This window comes from Amia ocellicauda, chromosome 3, assembly GCF_036373705.1.
Source record: "Amia ocellicauda isolate fAmiCal2 chromosome 3, fAmiCal2.hap1, whole genome shotgun sequence".
Taxonomy (NCBI): Eukaryota; Metazoa; Chordata; class Actinopteri; order Amiiformes; family Amiidae; genus Amia; species Amia ocellicauda.
This window is the reverse complement of record NC_089852.1, coordinates 41,314,789-41,341,844: the sequence shown is the minus strand read 5'-3', so window position 1 is coordinate 41,341,844 and position 27,056 is coordinate 41,314,789. Positions and strand designations below refer to the sequence as shown.

The 27,056-nt window shown below is 40.3% G+C and overlaps 2 protein-coding genes across 9 annotated transcripts in view; one reads left to right on the top strand and one right to left on the bottom strand.

The window, feature by feature from the left end:
* Positions 1-16,265, top strand: part of erg (ETS transcription factor ERG) — a 50,963-nt gene extending 34,698 nt beyond the window's left edge. For 4 of the 8 annotated variants that reach the window (XM_066699501.1, XM_066699500.1, XM_066699502.1 and 1 more), the window contains 10 exons: positions 324-541; positions 6,065-6,216; positions 8,184-8,231; positions 8,938-9,141; positions 11,758-11,838; positions 12,365-12,436; positions 12,872-12,934; positions 13,178-13,234; positions 13,871-13,918; positions 14,490-16,265. In XM_066699501.1, the coding sequence (XP_066555598.1) occupies positions 324-541; positions 6,065-6,216; positions 8,184-8,231; positions 8,938-9,141; positions 11,758-11,838; positions 12,365-12,436; positions 12,872-12,934; positions 13,178-13,234; positions 13,871-13,918; positions 14,490-15,010 (1,464 nt within the window). In that variant the 3' untranslated portion in view covers positions 15,011-16,265. The remainder of the gene's footprint in view (positions 1-323; positions 542-6,064; positions 6,217-8,183; positions 8,232-8,937; positions 9,142-11,757; positions 11,839-12,364; positions 12,437-12,871; positions 12,935-13,177; positions 13,235-13,870; positions 13,919-14,489) is intronic. The other 4 variants (XM_066699503.1, XM_066699504.1, XM_066699505.1 and 1 more) reach the window with 3 other exon arrangements.
* A 1,125-nt stretch (positions 16,266-17,390) lies between these two features.
* kcnj15 (potassium inwardly rectifying channel subfamily J member 15) lies at positions 17,391-21,235 on the bottom strand. The gene is made up of 2 exons (XM_066699509.1): positions 20,999-21,235; positions 17,391-18,991 (listed from the first exon to the last, which is right to left on the bottom strand). The coding sequence occupies exons 1-2, from the start codon at positions 21,014-21,016 to the stop codon at positions 17,891-17,893; spliced, it is 1,119 nt and encodes a 372-aa protein (XP_066555606.1). The 5' UTR covers positions 21,017-21,235; the 3' UTR covers positions 17,391-17,890.
* Positions 21,236-27,056: the final 5,821 nt, after the last annotated feature.

The window sequence follows — 27,056 nt, the reverse complement described above, 5'->3', positions numbered from 1 at the left end:
GCCAGGCCTGTGTTATATGAAGTATTGCACATAATTAGATAAACTTAGATATCGAGATGTTTGAGGATCTTGGTGTGCATGGAATAAAACTTGACAAGAAACACAAGAAATCTGGCCAACTTTTTTATATTTTCAGGGGCTGAGGATTTAGTTGAAAGATCTGTGCTTTGTCGCATTAGGCAGCCTTGTTTATTATGATGACCTCTGATGAAAGGTGTTCAGTAGCCAAAACATTGAGATTGTATGTGTTAGTTTAGGTGTTTAGTGTAAAAGGCTGAACAGAGGGACATAACTGCATGTGTGTCTGTGTCCCCTCCCTGCAGGAAGCATTGTCGGTGGTGAGTGAAGACCAGGCGTTGTTCGAGTGTGCCTACGCATCGCCACACCTTCCCAAGACGGAGATGACCGCGTCCTCTTCCAGTGAGTATGGGCAGACAGCGAAGATGAGTCCCCGCGTTCCCCAGCAGGACTGGCTCTCCCAGCCGCCTGCGCGCGTCACCATCAAGATGGAGTGCAACGCCAGCCAGGTCAATGGCTCCAGGTGAGGCCCTCTCTCATTGTGTGGCGACACCAAACACTGGTCTGTCAAAGGTGCCAGGGAAAGGGATGGGAATTTGAGCACAATTACAGTTGTAGGAGTAACGATAACCCTTAAAAGAAATGGGCCAGGAACCGATTGTAGAGTGTGGTGTGCAAATTGAAAATGTGGGCGACTGTAGGCAAAAATAAAGCAAATGAAGACTATGGGCGCTTTGCATTATGGGAGAGAAAGCATGATACCCTCTCCATGTCTCCATTGAGGTTTGCCACATCTTAACATTTTGAAGTAGTTTTGCAAGACGACTTAATCCATCATCTCGTATCTGAAGTGCCCGAATGCCAGGACTGTGAATTCAGATGTAAATATTTACTAGAGCGTCAGAATGGAATACGATCGAGTTGGTTAAGAGGACATTTGCTTTTTACATCCCTTGAATCCACCATTAATCTTGAATGCACACGCCACACATTAACAGTCCTATGCCTGTTAGACTGTCAAACACTCTAGAAAGTTATTCCGTTCAAAAAAAGAAGCATGCAAATCTGTCTGAGCCCTAACCAAGAAAGAAGGCTGCGTCTTGAATCCAAACTCAAAGCAGCTGTCCCTTCTCACAGAAAGAGCACTGCACTTGTAATATTTAAAGCGTGTCTGCCCCCACTAATCCCCCCACCACCCCCCTTCACCTTTCGCGGAGCGTGCCGCTCGACAGCAGTGTCCTAGCGCAGACGGGAGTGCGACCCGTTTCTCCAGTCGGGAGACAAAGGAAAGGTTTTTCCAATTAACACCTAGTCAGAGCGTGATTAGAGATTTACAATGTGGTGCATAAGCATGTGGATAAAAAACACGTGGACGGCCTCCCGCTCTCCAGTTGCCTGGTCGGGTGAAGCAGTCAGGCTGACGACAGCACTAGAGGACAATGCTTTGTGGAGCAAGTGTTGAAGAACGAGTTACAGAGATCCACGTGTGACGAGAGTGTTGCTCAGCATTACTGAAGTCGAGGCAGGGAAGAGTAGGACAAAAGCATGGGAGAGCTTTGCGAAGTTCTAGAAGAAATGTAGTATCATACAATTAGAAATCAAACGCTTTACTCCAATGTAGTCAGACGTGAAATCTCATCTCCTGTGCGCTGAGGGTTCTCTGCTCTGGATGAAGGCTATAAGGCAGATTAATTAGCTGTACAACCTGAAGAACAATGGACAATGTTTCTTTAAGACAGGGGAGGGAAGATGTTTGCTCTCGCCTGGGCTTCCCTTTTTATTGTTCATAACCAGCTCTCAGTGCCACCCAGTATTTGCTGTTTACGTATAGCTGCCAGAAAAAAATAAAAGAAAATCACAACCACTGTGTGCAACATTTGAGCGCTTTCCTATTTATATATCAAACGAGAAGTGTAATCCCATGACAGACCGCCTGAACGATGCCTTCTGTCTATCCCTTGAGGAAAGCAGTGATACTAAAATTAGTGACTCAGTAGTCCCAGTTTGTCTTGGACCAGGCTTAAGTGTGAGACCTCATACCGTATCTCTTAGGGGCTCTGTGAGTGAAGTGAACTGTGCTTGGTGAAGATCGTTTGTTTTCCCACTTGTAGGCCTGATTAGTGCTCATGGAAACTGATAGCACTAGAAAGTGAGAAAGTGAAATCTCATGTCAGTCCTGAATTCACATTCAGCTTGTCAAGTACTTCTAATTTTCTAAAATTAGAAATTAGACACCTACTTTGTGGGGGCAGCTAACTCTCCTTACCTTCTGAACCAGTTCTGTGTGATGTGGATATTTATTTATTTTTTGCCAAATTTCCACAAGTGCTGAATTGACTGATAGATTAATTTGTTTGCTGTACGTAGCTAAGCCCTGAGTTTGTATCATTGACTCACTTCCCTCATATCTCACCCAAAGGTGCCGAATCTTTACACTGTTTATCAGTTGTCAAGTTTAGAAAATTCAATTATACCTTATCAAAAACAAACTGTTTCTAGTAAAATTTGTACATTAAACCTTCAGTATGAATTGAAAGTTGTACGTTTTTTGTTTTTTAATGTGCATGTCTAATAATTGAACAGCAAGTGTACATTTTTGATAATTATTAAGATTCTTTGTATGTAGATCGTATGTTAATTTTTGTTGTTTCTTTTTCTGTGGGCATCTGTTTATTAGTTAGCTAAGTATGGTCATGTGGGCTGGAATTGTGGTCAAATGTGTTCCAAATTAAAGTACATTTGCAACTAATTATTGGATGGCACAAACATAATGTCCTAACCAAACTACAAAACCTAATAACTGTAAATTGATTACAGAACCGAAATATGTCAGCTGTCTGCTTCTTCACTGAGATCCCTTTCAGTTTCTATTGATGTTGCCTTGTTAGATGGAAGTCAACACTTTAATAAATCAATGGCTGGCAGTCCATTTGATAAAAGTCCACTTTTCTAGTTTTGTATAGTAAATGTACACGTATTTTCATGAGAAAATATTCTCCCCACCTAATATTTTTAATAAAATGGTTAAATATGCTGATTTTATTAGAGTAATATTCTATAGGTAACTTTTAATTAATTGCTCTTTTACACAGAACAGTACAACTTGACACCTGCTGTCTCATATGAAGCACAATGTTAATTCACTGTATTGAATATTTAAGTGCTGACAAAAATACTGACAGAGCAGCAATAGTCTGCTGAGCCAGTGGGGACAGAAATACATTTCAATAAAGCAAAGAAAAAAGTAGTATTCTGCTCACATTTGCATATCACATTTCACCAGTTAGGAATACCTGGCCAGGGCATGAAAGGAAATGCTTGGTTTCTGTATTAATTTTAGCTAAAGGGCTTCACATTCATGCCTCATTTCCAATGGCAGGGGCTCAGTGTTGAGCGAGTTTCTGCACTAGGATTGCTAATATTTATGCACAGATGTAACGGAAACCTCTTTAGGGAGGCTCACTCTCCTGCCAAGTGAGAAAACAATAGATTTAAGCCACTAAAAAATGCAGTTGTTTAAAAAAAAAAAAAAGATTAATCTAAAAAATATCAGCAATGGCTTGTATTAACATCCCTGCTCTCAAGTGAAGCACATTTGTAATTGTCTATAGTTGTTCCTAGAAGTTATTGTTTCATTTGCCCCAGAATCCAGATAGTCAAAGCATTTATGTTACAGAACAAAACAAAACTTTCCATACCTCCCAAGAAACTCCATCTTTTTCTTATTGAGATTGCATACATGTAAAAGCATAAGAATAAAAATATATTAAAGGAAAAAAAGATTAATGTTCAGAAAAGGAGCAGAACATTTAGGAAAATCAGCCTTTTAGAACTTTTCAAATAGTGTTGAAAACTAAGATTGGTTTATGCTCTTATGATCAATTCACATACCTTGGTCTGACCTGTCTGTCCAAGTTAAACAAAACCTGGTTTGCTGATTCAGGACAGTCAGCAAACAACTGGGGAAGCCATTATTTAGTTGTGACTCATAAAAACATTACTTGATGGCTGGATTTCCACTGGATAGAAGCAAGTCATTTCTGGCAAACAAATACCTGCCATTAAGTACCGAGATTTTCGTTTGCAAACTGGCGAAAGGTTTTCCTTAATCAGAGGCCATGTTTATAGTGTGAAAAAGAGAATGGAAAAAGTATAAATAGAAAACACAAAGCACAGAAGCCTAATGGCCTTTTCTTATCCCTGTCACATAACAATAATCCGTTCCACTCAAGGCCAGTGTACTCCAGACTCAGGACCTGGATCCAGTCGATTTCTGATGTGCTTTTGGGTCACTAATTCATATTGTGATTTAGAAATTTGACCTGGTTAATAATACTTGTAGATGTCACTGCAGTGCGCTTTTTGTGGTATATTTCTTGAGCCAGTTTTGTGTGTATGAAATGGTAGGTTGTAAATCAAACAAAATGCACAAAGCAACCTGCCTGCCCCACATTCCAGTCAGATCCGGCTGAATACCCCAGCTGTGTCATTGATGGCCCAGCAATGACAAACAGTTGGTTGGCACATGACCTGGTTTCTAATAAAGTCCAAACTGTTCATATCTGGGCCATGCTAAGGTGGTATGCATTTATAAGACATTCCGACCGTAATCCCCAACATCTGCTGACCATTTCTTCAGGGGATTCACTGTAACGATAACAAAAGCTTGATAAATGTCTACGAGGTCATTCATCAGATGTAAAGCCACTGGCGATTTTCCTGTTTATTCAGTCCAGGTTTATGTATGAATGCATGTACGTTTTCAACATAAATGAAATAACAGTAGGGTCTGGGTTAAAAAAAAGATTTTTCTCAATTTAATACATTCACATTTTACTTTATAACTTAAGTAAACAAAATCTTGAACCATTTCTGTGGCTAAAGTTAAAGCAGCAGTTAGGAAAAAAAGATTCCACTTCAGAAATCCACAGCATTAGGCTTTGAATTGTCTTTTACTATATAATTCACATTCTTTTCCACAGAATATGTAACACTGCCTCAGTATTTTATTTAAATGTAATTGCTCTGTAGTCGGTTTTACCTGGGCAAACGTTTAAGACTAAGTGATGTGGTTTAGGCTTCCGAGGGACTCTAGCCATACACAGGAATACAAATGCAAAAAAAAAAAAAAAACATTATATATATACTCTACCGGTCAAAAGTTTTAGAACACCTCAATTTTTCTAGTTTTTATTGAAATGTAAGCAGCTCAAGTCCAGTGAATAACCTGAAATGGTACAAAGGTAAGTGGTAAACTGCCAGAGGTAAAACAAACAAAAAAAAAGTTTAGGTTACCAGAAACTGAAAAATAATCTACATTTCAGAGTTATATTACTACACCCTCTTAAGCATTATTTGGCAGTGTTACGTGCAGCTCCTGTGTATAGCAATTACACTGTATTCCTACAATGCACACATCGTTTGAAAGCTTATTCTCTTGGCTACCAGCACATTTCATTCTCAAACACATCCGATTCACAGTTTCTGTGTCGCCCGCCTTCATTCAGAGCCCGGAGGGTAAACGCACAGTCTGCTCCGGGGGGGGAGGTCTCGGTGTCTCATTCATGCGGTTACAGATCACACAGTTTCAATCTGATTTTTTGGCAAATAGGCTTGTTTTGTTCAGAGCAACCTAATGATTAATCCAGTATATATTATTTGATGTTCTATCAAACACAGAGAAGTTCAGATCCAATTATGTACAATTGTTGTGTATTAGTACACTGTAAACAGTTTTCCATCTTGACATTTAGAGCTCTCTATGGGTGTGTGTTGCTTCTACCAATACATGGATGGTCTTGTTCTGATCAGTAGACTGTTTGGTTCCAGAATATGTCATAACTGTCAATATTCTCTGAGATTTTGTATTCCTAGTCAGACCAAGTATCCCCCCATTTCAGAATGCCGGGGGGGGGGGGGTGGAGGGGGTCATAAATGCGGGGGGAAAGAGAAAAGTGATCAGACAATTACTTATAGGTGTGTTTTATTTTGTTTTTTGTGCTTATTTCAAAGACCTTGTTATGAATGTATTTTTGTTTTGCCACAGAAACTCTCCGGACGACTGCAGTGTGGTGAAGGGAGGGAAACTGGTCAGTAGCTCAGAAAGCATTCCCATGAACTACGGCAGCTACATGGAGGACAAGCACATCCCCCCCCCCAACATGACGACCAACGAGCGCCGAGTCATCGTGCCCGCAGGTACGCAGTCTCTACCCGAGATACATACCCCTGGCTGGTGGTGGGGCTGGGCCGTTTCCAATCTGATCCTCGGCAAAGAAGCTGGAGTGTGAGGTGTGAGTGCGCTGTACCGTGTCTAGACCATTTCCTATTGTGGAATTCCACAGAGAAAAAAGACCTGCTAAACCGTGACACCTTCTGGGAAGTTGGAGTAAAGGCTTTCTTATTAGCAGGTCAGTCCTCAGCAGTGCCCTGCAACATCACCAGGTGTTTACAGTTTTTACTTTATTCACCGGAAGCAGTGGATCCTCCTGTTTCATATTCTAAATTTAGTTCGAAACAAAGGTAGTTAGACATAAAAGGGTGTGTAAGGGACAGATTTTAGGAAGTTCTTGCCTCTACACAGCAGTCTGTTCTATTTCTAGTTTTCTTTAATATTTATTTGGTGTATACCCTCTTGTAAGCATCACTCTGGCTCCATTTCTGTTGACTACTCTTGCAAAAACACGGTTTCTGAGAAGACTTCTAGAAACTAATGGACAAATTGGCATTAGGATTAAAGTTTTTAATGTTTTTTAAAACCGATGGGTAGAATGGAATGGTTTCGCACACATTTTCTTCCCATCCTTGGTTATACTTTCTGTGACCTGGACATTTTTTTTTTTAATAACACACAACAAATTTAAGCAGAAGAATGTTGCAAGCAGTACAAAACCCTGATCTAAAATGTGAGCTGCTTATCAACGATGCGAGTGACTGATGTAAGTGTCCCTATTTTGTTGATTCAACAAGCAACAAGCAGAGCTGTGTCTGTTAATATTTGCAATTTGTTTTCCATCCCCTGTTTGATGGGATTGTGAAATAGTTTCAGTCAGTCTTATAGTGCAACTTCCTTTTCAACTGAATCTGACAGAGACGATGATGAGGCACGTTAGGCACATCCTGTTTTTAAATATTTTAAGAAAGGACAATGGGAATGCAGCTTTGGCATTTAATGAGAGGTGGAAGTGTATTCGTTTATTAATAGCGCATTTTTTCTCAATTAAGGGACCCTTTGTGCCATACACAAAGAACACTCTACTTGTGAAACCTGAATTACTGGAGGCTTAGGCCCCTGGATACATATGCAATCTTCTCATCTTGCTCTAAACTCTGCTGAAGAAACTTCAACCTGAATCCTTTTCATTCGAGAGGCTTGTGCCGAGTGAGGCCGGAGGCTTTGCTCAGGAAATACCAGCTCTACCCTGGAAACCAGGAAGTCCCTGAGGGTCCCTCGTCCTGATGGAGTGATAGGCCTGAATCTTTGAGCTTCCCTAGTAATGTAAACTATTACTCTGCTGTAAGACCCCAGTTATACAATCCCACCACTCTCATTGTACAAACAGTGCACTGAGCACAATAACATGCCTTGTTAACTCAATACGGCGATATGCTGTAACATGCAATATTACACTAAGGTAAATCCAAAGGTAGGCCATTGCGCTACAGCATGGGCTTGTGCTGCGTTTCCACTGCACTGCCAGCCAGTCAGGCTAAGTCAGAGTGACAGGAGATGTAATGAATGGATATAATTTGGGAGCACGTTTGCAAATATAGAATTTATCATGTAAATACCAAGGCAGGGCCAAATAAACACTACCCCTCACTCTGGCAGCTTTAACAAAACATGACAAAGTATCCTAGTATGTTTCAGTGCTTTAGAAGTAATCTTTACATTGAGGGGGAAGGAAGCTAAATCAAGTCGATGGAGATTGTATATACAAACAGGCCCAGCTGTTGGATTTACACCCACTAGATGTTTCTTTTCACGGTGATGGACCACATGCAGGTTGTGAGAAAGTTTCTCAGATCCTGCCTCAATCACTGCAGTCCCTTCCTTTGTCTTCCATCATCAATTCTTTCTTCTGTTGGTCAGAGACCAGAAGGATAAAAATCCCATGAAGAGACCTTTGTTAAACCTCATTTTTATCCTGCTTGTGTCTCTGTAGAAAGAACTGATCGTGGAATTGACACTGCTCTCCGTGTCTTGCGCCTGTGTAAGTACACCATTCATTTTGGTTCTATTACGTGCAATAGGAATTGCAGACAAGACGAAATTGTAGACCGACTAGTACAGTCAGGCCTAGTTAAATGTGCACTGTGAGTTGTGCTTTAAATAAGATCTGCAAGCATTGTCTGCCTTTGTGTGTCAATCACTTGAATATGACATGCTGTGACCTGTGGTTGTCCTCGCTCCAGATCGAGACGTGATTTATTTCAGTGTTTAGTATGTGCACATGCTACGTGTGCAGAACTGCTGGCTTCCGTCTGGAACCATTTAAATGATCTGGTTGGCTGAAAATTGTATCTTTCTGTTGTTACACATTTCACAGAGCGCATTCCCCCGACACCCCTAGTACGATCCCAGTGGGGCTCAATAGTGATTTTTATGTTTACTCTCACTTGAAGTCCCACTCAGAGCACTACCATTTATACAAGGAGGCCATGCTTTCTATACCATCAACAAGTGTTTCCTTTATATCACCAGAAAAAATAAATGAAAGGAGAACAAATCCCAAATCCTCATTTAGTGTTTTACCTGGAACATTCTGAGGGGAAAAAAATGGAAAAACAGGCCTTTTCTTTCCAGATCAGTGGTTAAAAACATCTTTATTTTTTACCCCACGGAAGAAAAAGCCCTCATGCAAAATCCTAGCATTCGGTGTGTTCCAGCCGTGCTGAGGTGTGTGTTTTGTGTTGCAGACCCCACGCTGTGGACGACAGAGCACGTGCGCCAGTGGCTGGAGTGGGCGGTGAAGGAGTATGTCCTTCTCGACGTGGATGTGTCTTTGTTCCAGAACATCGATGGGAAGGAGCTGTGTAAAATGAGCAAAGAGGACTTCCAGAGGCTGACCCCCAGCTACAACGCCGAGATCCTCCTGTCTCACCTCCACTACCTCAGAGAGAGTGAGTATAGCCCCTGGCTCGTCCTTTACTGAGCCTGTGGAAGCCCTCGTGTAAAAATCTTTAGATACTGTTAGTTTTAAACCATTATAAAAAGGACTTCCCCCCCCCACCCCGGTCTAGCTCAAGCAAGCCTTTATCAGGACCTGGCCTATTACAGTATCTATAGACTTTTACTCGGGCTTACCCGTCTCATTTCTTTGCAAAGTGTTTTGGAAAGTAGGATATTTATATTGTCTTTCTTTCAGGACTAAGTATAAGATATCTTTGTGAGAGCTAATGCTGTTCTGCTTTGCTGCATCCTTGTTTGGGTCTGGATTTCTTCCCTTTCCCCTCACTGTGCGTTTCGACTTCCCCCAGATAGCAATTTTTACGTGAAAGCTGAGTAATGCTTTGATCACTGCCATTGTACGCTGGGCTTTTAAGAACATCCATTTGCAAGTGGATCCCTAATGGGGACCGGTTTCACAGGCTCCCTGGTCACTCATCAGTATTCAGTTACATACTTTAAGTTCATGATTTCATAACAAGAACGTTCACCAATTTATTAACACCGAACAATCAACAACACAGGTAGACATCACATACTATTTACATATTCACTTTCTGCCAAACCTCTTGGACCTTTTTAAGACAAGCAATAAACCACTCCTCTGATGTATTTCAATATATTTCTCTTTGAGAGAATCAGCGAGTTTAATATCTCGTACATTCCTGGGAAGGGATTTTCTGTTATGGCTCTCGTGTGAAGGGATTTTCATTGAGTGTGGAGTATTGACTGGATTTATTGCTTGCTTATTTATTTTCCAAATGTTTCATACAAAGTTGTTTGGACAGGGAAGAGGGGTTGGGTTATTGTGTTACTGGCGAATGATGGTCTGTGTGTGAGATTTGACAATAGCCAGTTCATCGTATTATGTGGTATTTATGTAAGAACTACTTGTTGTGACTTCCTCTAGCAGAGGTTTAAGTAGTGGGCTTGTGAAATTTCTAACGAAGTGTTGTGTAAAATACTTGTTTTGGGGGGTTCTTTTGTGTGTAGGGGCGTTGTTGTTGCTTACAGGTAATGAAATGAGTTTTAGAACAACAGTTAAGTATATTTGGATCACTGCTACGTCTTCCTCTGCCAGGTTTTTTATAATGGTCAGTTAGCTTTGTTCGTAACTCAAGTGTTTTTGTATTTTGAATGGCGTTCAAACAGTGAGATTTGAGACTTTCAGGCACTGCCAGCGACGTTTTTAATGACCTGAAGTAATGACTTTTTGTAATGACTGAAAAGGTCTTTATATTGTTGTTAATACACTGTACTGCAAGCACTCATTTTACTTTTTTTATGTTAAGGGGCATGCATTTAAAACAAAACTAAAAAAAGTGCATGAAATGGAGCGGTCTTAACATCAATTTAGAATGTCTGTGGAAAATCATATGAGGATTACTAATTTTTAATGCCAGGGATCTCTGAAACATTCCAGACATTTTGTAGTATTTAGTGGATTGTGGAGTCCATGTTGCGGCAGGAAATAGACTTTGTTAGAAGCAGTGTGCACATTTTTTGTAGTACTATTAGACGAGTATTATTATAGTTATATTGTTACTGGAATCACATCACACTCTCATTTCGAGAACTTCTAAATAGTTTCAGTATTTAACAGGATATGGTGTGTTTTGCTCTCCTTTGCATCCAGGCATGAGCTGCAGCACATGCAGACACCAGTGCTGGGGTGTTTCAAGATTATGAAAGTGAATAGAAATTGAACTCCAGAACGCTTTTTCTTTTTGATGCACATTTAAACTAGTAGGATCCAGATAAGAAGGAAACAGTATGAAATGTTTCCACCAGAAGCCTTGTATAAGTGCTTTTACACTGAGTAAGAGAGGAACACAAAAACATCGCTGTAACTGTGAAGAGGGAGAGCTGGTGAATATTTCAAGTATAAACTCATGATAACTGAACAGCTGGTATTAACATCTAGGTTTGGGTATCATCTTTTTTTTGATGCTCACAAAATAGTACGATGTCGATATGCGAATAATAGTGCCAGAAAGTATTTTTTCAGTGCATTAAGAAGACATAATGAGAAAAACATGAAAAAATGCTGGGTCACGGGAAGCTCTTCCTGGTTAAAACGAAGCCGGCTAAATGTCTTAAACGTTTGAAAGTCCTGGCGCTGACAGATGTAGATATCTAGAGAAGCATAAGTAATGGGAAAGGGAAAAATGCCCTTAAAAGCCTTCCTTTCATCTTCTTCTTCTCTTTTTGGCACCAGCAGTTTTTTTTCTCATATGTACAAAGTCTTGCAGAAGTTATTTTAGAAAAAAAAAATGGTAAAGGCATGCAGTTTCACAGATGACTGTGGGCAGCAGTGATTAACTGTTTATTTTGTTTGGCTCTAATCGCATTATCTTCTCGTTTGCTCTGTCGATTGTGTCTCACTCACACACACTCTTGCGTCGTGCTGTCTGTCTCTCTTTGCTTTTTCAAGTCTACTGAGAAGAGCAAATTGCGATGGTGCATTTTTTTGTGACTGAGATCGCTGGCACTGAGAGCCATAGGCATCACCAGTTATTTTGAGCAGTTTCAATTGATTTCCTCTTTCAAAAGAATGTTTTGTTTCTCAGCTCCACTTCCTCACTTGACTTCAGATGATGTTGACAAAGCCTTACAAAACTCCCCTCGGTTAATGCATGCCCGTAACACAGGTAAGATGAACCTGCACTCTTCGCTCTGCTTCGCTGGGGGCACCTCACGCCAATGTTTGCTTAATGCAATGTTGACTTGCATGAACAGTCTATATATATACTTATATATATACATATATATGTATGTATATATATATTTATATATGTATGTGTGTGATTGTGTGTATATATATCATGTTTACAGATAGATGGGGACGTGACTCCAATCACGATGCAGTTAGAGCCATTTCAGGTGTTACAAGCTGCAGGGTTTTGTACATCAACTAGCACTCACAATGCCATGGGATATTTTATAATATTTAAAAGGTGTTGCTTTTCTGCTCATCAATGCAATCTTTTGTACTGGGAGCTGCTTTGATTTGAACGTTACAGAAGATACCCAATCCTTGCATCGCATTTTCTGCTTTGCATCTGTGATTATTTCTCATCAGAGCTATAGTAGCTTTGATCCCTAGCAATTAAAAATTATATATCTGAGTCTGCCTGTATTCTGCAATCCACAGTGCCTCGTTTTTTTTTTTTCCAGGAGGCGCAACTTTCATCTTCCCAAACACCTCTGTGTATCCAGATGCGTCTCCACGGGTGTCGGCTCGGCCAGGTGGGGAAAGCCGCTGTAATCATTTGTGGACCCAGTTTAATGAAAAAGCACTGCGTCATGTGTTTTCAAGTAGTCATGTGCATTCGTTAGCATTTCCAGTAGAGAAAAAAAACACTCATCTAATGCATTCATACATGTATATATGTACACAGGTAAACATTTGTGTTTGGGAATGTTTGAATGCATTTATACGTCTGTTTCTAAGGATGTCAGATGTCCTAAGAATTACATTTTTGCTATTAAATTAAAAATTGTTTTCAGGACTTATTTTAACAGTTCTTAAAGATTTTGTGGGCTTTGCTCCCTCTGGTGGAGACTTCTTATATTGCAGCTGTGTGACAGCTCTCAGCTTCAGTAGGACTGCTGTTGAGGACTGTATCAAGCGCTCCCTGACTCAGATCATGATCAGACTCTGTGCTGTTCCCTGTTTTACAGACATTGCATATGAAGCTGCAAGGAGGTCGGGATGGCAACCCCAAGCTGTGTCGTCCTCCAAGGGTGAGCACAGTGACAGGGGGTGTCACAAAAAGTCAAAAATTAGACACGGAAGCTTGTCCTTATAATTTAACTATATCACCTTCCTTTTGAGGTTGTAATATCGAGAAACAGCATGTGAGCTCCATTCATTTACAGTGCAAACTAGTTGGCATAAGAAACGGCACTTTTTATAACAATGAATGCATCTACTATGTTCTTTCCTTGCTAATGAAATATTTCTAACGACGAGCTCTTTCTAAACAGGTTCCCAGCCCTCACCTTCAGTGGTGACTAAAACTGAGGATCAGAGACCCCAGCTGGGTAAGTGGTATTTTCACCTCCCCAAAACTGGGAACTATTAGTTTTTTTCCCCGTGTTCCATTACAGCATCCTACTGGCCTTTTTAGACTAAAGTTGCTTGTAGACCCTGTCAGTCACAGATGCACCCTGGGACCCACTGCTACTTATCTCCACATGTTCTGAGCCAACCCTGTTATTTTAGGTTTCTGAAAATACGTGGCTGCCGTGGAATGTGACTTGATATCGAGAGACCATGCCGTCTCTGGCTGGCGATGACTCACGCGTCACACTCAACCTGATGGCACATAGGTTATTATTTGCAGTTTTTACAGCAGCTAAGGAAGCCATATCGTGGGTTTGAGTTAAAACTACATTAACTTCAGATTGCACCGCCTGTATCTGTATTATTTTTGTAACAGTATCAGTAAGTTAACACAGACCCAGAACAGAGAGTGTGTGTGCATTTACTAATTTGTCAATGTATGTGCCAGTGTTACTAACCTCTCAGGGCTTAGTGTGTAAATGAGTGTTTTGACAGTGGAGAATATGGTTCATTATATTTTAATTTCTTTAACAGCTGGCACTTGCATGTGTCTATAAGAGGAAATGGTCAGCAGAGAAAACACATTGATGGTTGTCTTCCTCGTTCTTTCATAGATCCCTACCAAATTCTGGGGCCAACAAGCAGTAGACTTGCAAATCCAGGTAAATTCAGGAACCAGCTGTCAGTGAAATGCACCTTACTGTCTGTGTGGCACATCTTTCCGTGACACATTTCTGCAGAGCTCAGTGGTAGGTCTGTTAAACCTGTGCTCCACTGCACGGTTCATCCACAAGACATCCGCATAAAATTACAGCTCATGACACCTATCCCTATTGTCACTGTCTCGCTGCGTGTGATCAGAGTGTGTCTCTTGAAGCTGCGTTGAAGCCTTCTGACTGGAGGCAGGTGTCTGTGTACAGGACAGTGTATTTCTAATAAGCAAGTGCCCATTGTTAGTACATTAAATAACAGGCCATCCAGGCATACAACAGAAAACTTTTCACCAATCTGACCTGGTACACTTTCTGCACTTTCAGAATTTAATCTAAATCTAAACAGAAAATCGAGCTGCTGTTCTCTTGCAGTAATCATGAAAGCAGCTCTGTCTGTAAGTCTATATAAAGAATTGTTTTGTTTGCAAAGACTGATAACAAGTACAAGACTGGGAACAGACCAGTAGTCAGATGAATCAATGACCGCCCTCTCTACCCCCTCCCCTTCCTCCGCCGCCAGGAAGTGGTCAGATCCAGCTGTGGCAGTTCCTGCTGGAGCTGCTGTCCGACAGCTCCAACTCCAACTGCATCACCTGGGAGGGCACCAACGGCGAGTTCAAGATGACCGACCCGGACGAGGTGGCGCGGCGCTGGGGCGAGCGCAAGAGCAAGCCCAACATGAACTACGACAAGCTGAGCCGGGCTCTGCGCTACTATTACGACAAGAACATCATGACCAAGGTGCACGGCAAGCGCTACGCCTACAAGTTCGACTTCCACGGCATCGCCCAGGCCCTGCAGCCCCACCCCCCAGAATCGTCCATGTACAAGTACCCCTCGGACTTGTCCTACATGAGTTCCTACCACGCACACCAGCAGAAGATGAACTTTGTGGCCCCCCACCCCCCGGCGCTCCCCGTCACCTCCTCCAGCTTCTTCGCCGCCCCCAATCCCTACTGGAGCTCCCCGCCCGGCACCATCTACCCCAACACTCGGCACCCTGCCGCCCACATGCCCTCTCACTTGGGCACTTACTATTAGACAGCGCTTGGCATGTGTCTCTTTCTCAGCTGAGCGGCAGGACGTAGAACTGAACAAAACATAATAAACAAACCAGCAAGAAATGGGCTTTTGTTTGAAAAAGTAAAAGTAGAAATATATAGGCCTAAGCATAGTAAAGATAAATATATATATATAGATTTATATATATATATATATTTATGAAAGAAAGGGAAAGGATTTTGTAGAAAGTGCAAACTGTTGTGAAGGCACAGAAAGGATGACTCAGGAAAGGAGATTGAAAGAGCTCAGTTGTAGAAACTGGAAAAAAACACACACAGAGCTAGTTGGAAAGCCCAGATGGGCTTCGTTGAGGATGAGGCATGTTGCAGTTGGAGTAGATGACGGCAAGGAGCAGCAATGGAAAATATAACGTTATACCTTCTTATTAAAGATGAGGAGCATACTACAGGAAATACACAATAACTGCATGAAAAGTTACCAAATATATAAGAGTGAAGTATTAAACTGCCTTATTTAATAATGCAAACATATCAAAGACTATAGAGAAATGTTGAAGATTGAGAAATAGCACAACTAAGCAACGCTATAATTTAAAGTTGCCTGAGAGAGGAGAGGTATTAGCTGTAGCAAACTGTGAAATGCATGCGAGTACTTACTCCCGGAGGACACAGAATTGAGCCGAGTGCATGGACTCTGGAGAAAGTTCGTGGACGACAGTATAGTTTGAGACGGCAGAGGAGAGGGAAGAGAAGACGACTGAAAACAGATTCTGAAAGACACTGAAATACGGGGCAATGAAGTATTATTCCTTTGGATGTACATTGCCAATTCTATCAGTATTATACTACATAGTAGTGTGTATGGCATTATTGAATTTTAAGGAAGTTAAAGGAAAACCTTTTACTTGACTGTTATTTTAAAGGGATTACCTTGAAAAATGATGCATCTCTGTTATGTTTTTTGGAAAACTGGAATTCTGAGGATTTTTTAAAGTATTAAGTAGGACCTCAAATCTTTTTTGGGGGAGGGGGAGTTTTCTTGAACACAGAAACTCCTTATACTGCCAAAGAGATTTTCATAAAAGTACCAATTTTTTATGATTATTTTTTCTGAGTCGCGAACGCTGTGCGTTTGTTAGATTGAAGTATCCAATTCAGTGTTATTTTTCTTTTTATATTATAATTATGTAACTTATGCATTTATACACTACGAGTTGATCTCAGCCAGCCAAAGACACAAACGTAAAATAATAAATAAATATAGAAAAAAAAAATATATATATATATATATATTAATAAAATGACGGAAGTGGTCAATGAAGAATAAAACAAATGTGGCCTTGGAATTTTCAAACTCGGTATAATTTTGTTTACAATACAATCTGTAACTACTTAGAGAAAGCTCATTATACATAACAAAAATAAGCTTGACCTGGCAAGGCAGTTCAGACCTATTTTGTACTATTTTACCGTAGGGAGGGTTAGGGGTGGGCTGGGGGGTGTTGTGCGATGCCTTTTAAACCAGGGAAGCTAAAGGCATGATATGGGTAGTCACAAAGGGAAGGGTACATAGAAAACATAAATAAAACATATACCATGGTAAATTATACGTTTTTCTATTGTGTAATTTCTAATAAAGTATTTTTAAACTACGCAAAAGCTTGTAACTGTTCTGTAATGTATCAGCCAAATAATGTCTTCACATTTCAAAACTTAAAAGTGTAATGCTTCGGCTACATACACAGGTTTCATAAACATGTATGAACAAAGAAGTCAGTCAGTGTTTTTTTTAGATTCTCCATTGTATCATGTTATTACACTGAACATATATGGAGGTAAAGCAGGCAAAAGCAAAGTGTATGTAAAATTCCTTAATTTGTCACATAATTAGCTCTGTTGCACTATTGCCAAACAGTATAATTGTAACACAACAATATTATGCACTGTTTTGCTCTTGTTTTGTTGTTTTTGTTGCTGTTCGTCGAATTATGGATGGCATTTCTCTCTGCTGTGGTCGGGAAATGCACTTTTTGTATGAATAATTCAGAAGAACTAGGCTATAATTTTCAAAGTTCATTGAGCTACACTTAATATCTAACTACCTCTGATCCAAATGTGCGTTTAAGAGATGAGTTCTGGGAACCGAAAACAAAAAACTGCAATTCTCCTCAGATTCGCCCCAGTATATGTGCACTGCAATTACATCTTCAGTGCCATTTTTCCTGCACATAGTTTTGCCAGTTGTTTACTCCAGTGACGAGCACCTCAGCGCCAGGTATTGTGTTGCCTTGGTAACAACCCTTCAGCCTCTCACTAAAGAGTCCCGTCTGTTCGTACCTGTGCTGGTGGTTTTTAAACATTTTAACAATGTCCCCAAAATAAGAACACAACAGTTTAGCTCGGAACAAAAGTAAGTATTTATTGCACAATTATTGACGGTAAATTCACTACGTAAAAAAAACACAATCCTGCCCCCCGATTTTTTTTTTTTTTCTTTCTAACTTCTTCATATACACGCTGAAGAGATCACAATTCTGTCGACTTTCTCAAAAGTGCTAATGTTTATATATGAATTGTCCTAGTATGAAAATTCATGAAATATTTTATGCTTTATCATTTTTAGCAGTTAGTGAAGAAAACATCTGTTGCCATCAGCTGATTAATTCTAGGCATGTTTGCATATTTCCTTGATTTTGTGTTTTTGTTCATATGCAAAGACATGCCTTTATCAGTACATATGGAAATATTAGAATGTACTTTGCTGTTGAAGGGGTTCGTCACGTCTTGTTCTTGTTTTGAGGAGGGCGGGGCTCTTTGAGATCTTGAAAGCGGTATCTGGCTCTTCTGGGTGTCCCACAGGCAGACCTCCCTGCTCAGAGCGTCCTCTCTTTGAGCCCCTTCATGGTTCCTTCCTGTACTGCTCCTCCAGCTCCCGCTTCTCTCTGTCATTGCAGAAGAGCATGTTGTCGTCGCTGCTGAGGCGCACTTCGTTGAACTGGCTGAAGTCGGCCAGTAATTTCCCTTCCGGGGACGTGAACAGCACAGGCATGAACTGGTACCCCCACAGGATCTCCATGGGGATGTAGGAGGTGCGTCTCTGGCAGGTGGCAGCCGTCGACTCCATGGTGGCGTTGAGGATCACCACCAGCTCGAACTCCTGTCTCTGCAGGTTTTCCGCCGTGAGATGCCTCAGGGGACTGGCCTTGTCAATCACGTGGTAGTAGGTGAGAGGCAGGATGAGGAAGGGACTGTCCGAGGCCGAGTCCACCTGGAATCTCACGCTGCTCTGGTGGAGAAGCGTCTTCTCCCCCTCCTTGGTCTCGTAGGTGTGCAGGAACTTGCCTGACAGCTGGCACTGGATCAGTGGGCTCTTCCTCATGTTGGCCACTCGGATTATGAGGCACATCTTGCCGTCGTGCTTGTCGATCACAGCGTTGTGGCTGAACTTGATGGTTTCTGCTCTCTTCTTAGGCCTGGCCAGCTTGGCCAAGAAAGCGCCAGTGACAAAGATTTCAGCAAGGCAGGTGATGACCAACTGAGCCACCAGGGTGAAGACCGCATGGGGGCACTCCTCAGAGATGTATCGGAAGCCATAGCCAATGGTGGTCTGAGACTCCAGAGAGAACAGGAAGGCCCCAGTCAGTGTCTCCACGTTCATCAGGCAGGGAGTGTGATTAGATGGCATCTCAGGTAGGTCCATGTCACCGTGATGCTTCCCGATGACATAAAAGACAATACCAAAAATGAACCAGGTCATCACAAAGGTGGCAGAGAACAGGGTCAGTTTGTAGCGCCATTTGATGTCTACAACAGTTGTCCAAATGTCATGCAGGTACAGCTTGACCATACCTTCAACGTTGTCAAGCCTGACGTTGCTGTGCCCGTCCTTGGACACCACTCTGCGTATCATTTGGGGATTTTTCCCCACAGAGCTGCAGATCAGAGGATCCTGCAGCATTTTGATTGGTATCACTTCCATCTGGCTGGAGGTTTTCAGGATCTGGAGTGAAATAAATAGAGCTGTCTTACACAAAGTAACATCACAGGTATTTGCTGACCAGTCATTCAGACACATAGTAGAACTATAGCAATTTAAGTATTGCTTCTGTTTAAACCAAAGCTATCTGTTGCTACAAAACATTTTGTAAAGAAGGTAATTCTAGGCTTTGTAATTCAATTACATTCAGTATTATCAATAATTATATTTTCAGTACACTCATCAGATCAAACAGTTGTTATGCACACATTTAAGTTTAAGCTTAAATATATATTTGAACATCTAACAATTCTCAATACAAATAAAGGCAGACATAATGTATGGACATTTTTTGCTGAGGTGCACTACAATGACGTCAGTTTCTGTGTTAAGACTAACAGGTTTCGGAGAGGTGATTTGAAAGTCATTTGCTTCATTATTTTTTGTGTAGAAATGTGGACAACAGTTCAGTTTTGCAGTGAATTTCGCAGACACTATTCTTTTGGTTCATGTTTCCAAAAACTCTTGCCTAAATTCTAGCTTAATGTTTGAATAAACTTTGAGTCACAAAATGATATAATAAATGATTTAATATGATTCATAATGCAATATATCAAGCACCTATATGTTACAGAAGGTATTGGGACAAAATACTACAAAACATATTTATGATTTATTCCTTAGCAGACTCTCTCACCAATACATTTTCAAAGAGTTCAGCTGAGTTAGGGCTCACCGTTGCTCTGGCCCCTTCAAATCAATACTAAGCAAAGTTAATTGGAACTAAGACCTAGGCATTGCTTATAATTGAAGAAAAAAGTAAATGCACTATATATATATAGTACTATATATGCCAAGTTTATATTGTATATCATTGTTTTCAAGTAATACATTAATTAGACAGAAAATGTGGTGAGCAGTAGGACCCTTCTAGGACATCCAGATCAAACTCACTGTGTTTCCCTGCTCCTAGTTGTCCTTCCTTAGATTTAAAGTCTTGAGTTCGGGAGTCTGACACTGAAGGCCAATTCTTGAGTTGCACCAACTTCTTCCTCCCCTGCTGTCCACTCTCATGTGCAACGCACTTCAGCACAGCGATATTTAAGAGGGGGGGACAGAACTTGCAAATCCCCACACCTGTGTTCATTTGCATTTTCAGGGTCATATTTCATACGGGTTACTCCACCTTCCTAATTCCAAAGTTTACTTGAAAATATAGGTACAGCCATCTTGTGCTTTTCTTTTTCCTTTTATTAAGTGATTACATCTTTCGGTTGTTATGGGTAAACTAATACTCCCTCATTTGCAGTCTTACATGCCAGTGGCTGTGGCTCTGGGAACTGCAAATTATTTTTCAATGCTCGACTTGCACTTGATTACAGTCAACACTCACATATAACAGAACTAAACACCAAGTCCTTTGGGGTCCGCTTTTTGTGAAAAAAATGCAGTTTAGCAACGATGCATAAAGTCTGATTCACGGCGTTGTCCTGGATGTTTCGAGACCCAGGTGCAGGAAGGCAAGGTAAAGCATCCTTCAACTAGGAAGAATGCTTCTATACCTAATATTATTGACAAAATAGAGGCTTGGATGAGGAATACATGGATATTTGAAATGATGGGATGGAACAAGTCTGAAGCCCTAGTCAGACCCCACCTATAACTTATAGGCTATAAGCATCAACATCCCAGAATGCATATGTGAGGATGTTAGCATAGCAAAGAAACAAGCACCGGACACACGAGAATGGGACCCCATTTAGTGAGTTTCAAATAAATAAATAATAATAATAGTAACTGTAAAATTATTAATAACGTGCATTTTATTTTGTGAGGGCAGTTATTTTCATTTTATAAAAGCTTGGAGTCCTTCCAATGTTGCCAATATTTTCAATGTATTCAACGTTATACCCACAGTGTAGTAAATCTAACCAGACAAGAAGTAGCCTGGACAAGGGCGTCTGCTAAGAAATCAGTAATAACAATAATAAGTAGTCATACTTGCACTTCCTGCTTCAGGAGTTTACTCACATGCAATGAGCTCCACATCTCCCAGTGTTTAGGCTGAGTCTCAACTGGAAGTTGAGGGACAGATTCCACTGGTCAAGGCCTCAGACCCATTCTGATTTCCAAAGCAGTCATCTTATTTGGAACAAGCTTGTGCAGGTCTGTGTTGGGTCCGCTTGTGGCAGCAAGGAGAGAAACAAATCTGAGAAGTCTGTAATATCTGTCAGCGTAGAGGTGAAGATTTCTGTAGTGAACTTTGTACAGTATAGCCTATCAGAGAGTCAGCTGGTTAGAACTACAGGTGTTGTTATACACTGTGAAGTCCTTGCAAATTCTTAGATTTGCTATTAACCCAGCTTGTGCCAATTGTGAGGTAAACCACACTGTACTGCAAAGTAGATGAGTCCATGTTTTAAACACAGATTTGGACATTGCAAACAATTTCCTTTTATGATTTTAATTTGGCAGTGAGGAAGCAAATTAAAGAAAGAAAATCAGATTTATGTAATCTGTAATTCTGTTGGCAGCAACTTCAAATTGTATTCACTTTTACTTTTATCCCTATTTAGAATGCGGAAGGGCCAACTTCTGTAAATGTACAATTTATATGGTGATTATGGCCTGCGGTGCTCTCATTTACCAGGGCTAAGTTCAATAACATAGTCTCCTGGGTTGTCTGTTTATGCATTACCGCCTTAAGGCAGCATATTTAATCAGCTGACCAGTAATTAAATGCAAGATACTAATGAAAGATTGCACGTTTTTTTTTATTTTTCATGCCTGTTCCAATGAGAGCCTTGTGGAAGGCAGATTAGAGCAATTACTGAAAAAAGGCCTGGAGTCGGAGTGGGCTCACCCTGACACGATGGAGCCGGTGTCAGGAGAAAGATTGTCAGGCTGCAGGTCTGATTTGGCCCACAACATCCCCAGCTGTGGTGCATTTGGCAACAATACCGGTATTACCACAACAACGCAAATAACTCAACTAACCTGTGCTGCTCCGTGGATAAGATTACAGCTAATCTGCAGAACAATCTAATGGCTGGTCCTCTCAATTTACAGTTACCTGCTGAGCAATGATTAACGTCAAATAAAAGCATGCAACCTTGAAAAAACAGCCCCCTGCTGCAGAACTGAACATCCTTAACTTTTCCTCCAAAGTATATGCTACAGCTCCTGGTATGTGAAGGTTAGAAAACATACTTAATACAATGTCTTAATACTCATTTAAATTCTACTCCTTAAAGGCGAGTATAACGTGTCATTATGTGATTACCCTGTACTCATAACCAGTCAAAAGAGAATCTTACTCTGTTTTGTGTATGAATACACAAGCATCTGTGATACAAGGAATACACGTTTCTATACAAATGTTCCGCTTGTTGTTTAAGAAACGTAAACTCTCTCTCATTTATACTGTAACAAGATCAAAGCTTCTCTGAGGTGCACGGCAGGTGAGAGAAGGCTGATGAGTGCAAGCCAATTACCCAGATTAAATATTAACCTTTAAACACCAAAACATCATAACATTTGTAAACTTTCTCCTACCATATGTGAGAAAACTTGGGAATTAAATGTCTTTTAAATATTTAAACCAGGAACCATTTTAAAGAAAGATTGTAGCTACCGGAAACTACCCTGAACAAGAATTACACAACCCCTGTCTGTGCATTGCTAAATTAAACTGTTAAATAACAAGACAACTTGATATCGTATTTTCATTGCTCATCCACAATTGAATTTACTGCAATTCAAGGTATAATTGAGTCGTGGCCAGCAAAAGGGGAAAGCTTGCTTCCAACACTTATGCACTTTCCTCAAGGTTATATATAGTAATTTAGTAGGCTAGCAGTTAATGCAATGTTTTTAACATAGTGACTCACTATGCAGTGGCACTGCACAAACATAATTGGTAACAACTACATGCACGGTATTGAAGTTCTCCTTCATGACTGACGAGGCTCATTATACACTCCTAGCACTCCCTCTCTTAAATTAATTCTTTACTGCAGGATAATTACTGGGTTCCCATGCATGCTGTCTTTAGCATATATTCATTCTACACAGTCTTAGAAAAAGAAAGGGATAGAAAAGTACAGTTCAGAGCTGAAAAACAAGTCTGGAAGCATCATGTAAATATCTCCCTCCAGTGACACAGCAAAGCCTGGGTTTTAATAGTTCACATTGTAGAGCATCGAAACAGCAGGGGTTCAATTCTGACTCACTTCTCTCTCCGAGTTTGAAGGCTAATCAAAATGGTTTAGCTGTGAAAAGGGATTTTGAGGTGAAAGAAAGAAACAAAAGATTGTGTGGATCAGCCTTGAATTTAATGCATCTCCCTAATGTGTTAGCAACCTACCAACTAATCGATGCAAAATCAAATGCTTGTCCAAAATAACAAAGCTCTAGACGGCTTGCATCTGGTCATATCGACCACCTTTAATTTCATATCAAATCTAAATAACACTGCATGTTGTTTAATACACAACTGTCACTAGGCTCTCTGTGCATGTCTTTCAAAGATTCATCAGTAAATTAGTTAAAGTTAAAGAAAAATATTAAAATCTATCCATACCCTAGTTTATCACAGCACTGTATCAGGCAAAATCTATTTTAATCACTGTTTTATGGGTCACTGGCATGGAAAAGTGTTAGTCCAAAGCCTAAAGATAGAAGAGAACATTTACCCTTGATTTAACAGAAATCAATGTGAATGTCAGACAAAATGGTCTTGAATGACAGGGGGAAAATTGGACTCTGAAGAAAGCCTGCTCTGCAAAGGCTATTTAGCACTTGACCTCTTGTGCCAAGAGGCAACCCCCACAGACACGTTGGAGACTTTGTGCAGCTCATAAAGAACTTGGTAACTGTAATTATTTCCAAAGAAGAGGGAACACTGATCCAATATAAGGATTCTGTATTTTCAGGAAATTGGTCGGCAGCACCTGACAATATAGGTACTTGCTTCGTGCCTGAGATCCCAAAAACATGATACTGAGCGTCCTTGAAGACCTGCAATGAAATGAAAGGTAAAGTAGTCTATAATTGTACACTGTAGAACAAGAAAAACAAGCAAAAGAGATAGAAATATCTAATGGGAATCAGCCCACCAGTATGTCTCCCTAACATGTTAATGCTTTATGCACTCAGTTTGTGGCAAGGTAATAATAATGATAGAAAAGGAACAAATATTTTGTCTCTTTACTAATCTATTTTTTAAAATTTCATGCAACCATAAACCTAGAAATATCCATGGACATAGTTTGAAACAGGCCATTGAGAAAGATATTTACCATGCATCTTAACCTCATGTAGCTGGCAAACCGATACAAGACACAATTCGGGAAGTAAAGTGCAACAAAACAAAAGGATGATCGCAAATATTGTAAGATATAACCATAAAATATGGTACCTTTTGTCCTTTACTCCATTGCTGGCCTTTGGGAACAGATTACGTCACTCTATGGACAACCATGGGACCCTTCCCCAAAGTCTTAGTTTTTACTATCTAGTGAAACCTCTGCCAAGGACATGGTGGAATAAGCATCATAATCATCATCATCATCATCATCAATATAATCGACTCCCTGCAAAAAATATAATTGATTTTCAACGGAAAAACAGTTGGGAACGGACTCTTCTATGATCGACTACCCATCCTTAGTTTGAAGTTACGCAGCGACGAGGTGGAAAGGCAGACAAGGTCCTAATATGGTCTGAAATTTACATTTGAGATTCTTAATCATTATTAGCTCAGATTTTACATCAGATTTAACATTTACATGTTGTTTTATCAACGTGGTTTTCTCTGTCCATGTCTGTTGACGTTACGGCATGTACGTGGTCACGAAGGATCGCGACTTCCAGGCCTGCGCACAATCTGGATCGGCCGATTTTATTATTTCAGATAATTCACGCCGACGTGAGGTGAGCTTTTTCCTAATCAATATTTTGTTTTGGTTATTGTGCAATCTTTATACAGGAGAACTGCCTCTAGTTGAATTCGTAAAGTGTGTTTATAACGGGGAAATACTCTGGCATACCTTTGAACTATGTGTATGGGTGTCGTTAGGTCTCTGTCACAGAAGTGCCTCAGGAACGATGTAAAATGGGGACTTACTGACTGGTGTATGAATAATATATGGAAAGCCTCTGAGATGGTATATGAGGAAACATAGCTAGCAGATAAAAAAATTATAATAATATGGAGATCTTGAGTCTGCTTTGGTTTTCTGGATCATTCCAACCAGAAGACGTGATATTTAAACACTCAGGACCTGCGGGCCCATGAGTGACAAACAGGTTGGCATGGGTAAGAGCTCGTCATTGTATTAATGCAGGCCACTTCATTATGTTTTCTTAGATATCAGCTATATTACTCAACTAGATGATAAAGGGAAGTGTGTGCTTTCAATGTATTGTTATATTTGATTTCTGAATGGTCAGACCCAACAGGTTTTACTTTTGGGTCCATTATGGGTACCAATCTCTATCTGATGTGCTGGATTTCCTCCACTTCTAATACGGCACTCTTGCTAATCTTTTATTGATAAACTTGATACTGTGCACAGCATTTTGATTTTCATCTATACAGCTACAGTCAGTGGGTGCAAACCAGGGTGATGCACCTTTTCACCACACCAGCTAATCTAACCGATTATATACTGCTGTGGATATTTAATGGAATTTTTAGGGTTTTTTGTCCACTTTCTGTCAGTTGTGGGCTATGGTGACCTAGATACGGTGTGCTGCAGACAACTGTAATGCTATAATGATATCTTGGTCAAGGATATGTGGTTTACGATTAGCGAGGACTTCACTGAAATGAGAATGCAGACTGATATATAAAACATTCAGAAACACTCGGCAGACACCTGCTGCTGCCTTAAATTGCTTTATTTAGTTTAGTGGTGGGCTGTAGCTGCATGCAGCCTCGATGGACTAACAATGTATTTCACACAGCCAAAGGTAATGGATTTTCATTAGATGTGTATTGAGCAGTGAATGAGAATTTTGTGTAGAAAAAGAGAAACAAGAGCAGATTTTCCAGCTCACACAATGCTGGGGATCAATGCAAACTGGCATGCTCTCATTTAAATAAAAATAGCACCCAAAACTCCCAGGATATCGCATTGCACATCCACAGTATGCCGTGACACAAAAGATGGTTCGTTTTCGTGTTGCAGCTCCAGGTTCACATGCAGTTCATTGCTTCTCCAATCCTTTGGGGAGTGAACCTGCTTTTTATTTTGGTGTTTCTTATGTCACTGATTCTCAGGCTCTTACCATTTAATATTCAAGAAAACCTGTTTACAAATGTAATGACCTTATGTTTAAACCAATAACATTTCCCCGACCAGTTGCCAAGAACATGAAAATCCACATAATAATATCATCTTCTAGATGTACTAGAACTGCTCATACACAGAATATACAAATGGCCATTTTCCAGAATACTGTATTTGTGTATGCTCATCTTTACTGCCAAGGTCTCAGTGTAATGCAATTTCACCTGTTCACTATGTTCAGCTAAATGAATTGCATTTTTAAACCAAATTGACCTTATAATGATTTTGTCTGGTTTATTCAAGCACAGTTAAGGAAATACGTCTAGACAGGTAACAAATTAATTGAAGGGGATTTACTTTGATATCTATAAAGCTACAGTAGTGGACAATGTTTCTGAACCATATATAATTAATACTATAAAACATTCCCAGCTTCACTTAAGTTAATTAGCCATCAAGTAACGTTCACATCAAATACAATATCTATTGTATTGCATACCATAAATGTTCCAGTGGTCTAAGCAGTTAGTATGACGCATATGGTATATCTGATAAGTCTCTTGTACGGTTACCAGGGATAAAAACGATAGAGGCAGATTTTACCCATGGAAGGACCTTTTTACTTTTCCACAGACTGCCTCTTCTTTGTTCTCAAGAGCTCTGCAATTGAGGTTATACATTCATATCTTGATGTTTGTTTATGTAATGTATGGCTCTGCGGTTTTAGTCAGAAGACCCACACTGGTTCTGATAGCAGAATCAGCTGGCTTGCAGACTTTAACCCAGATAATGAC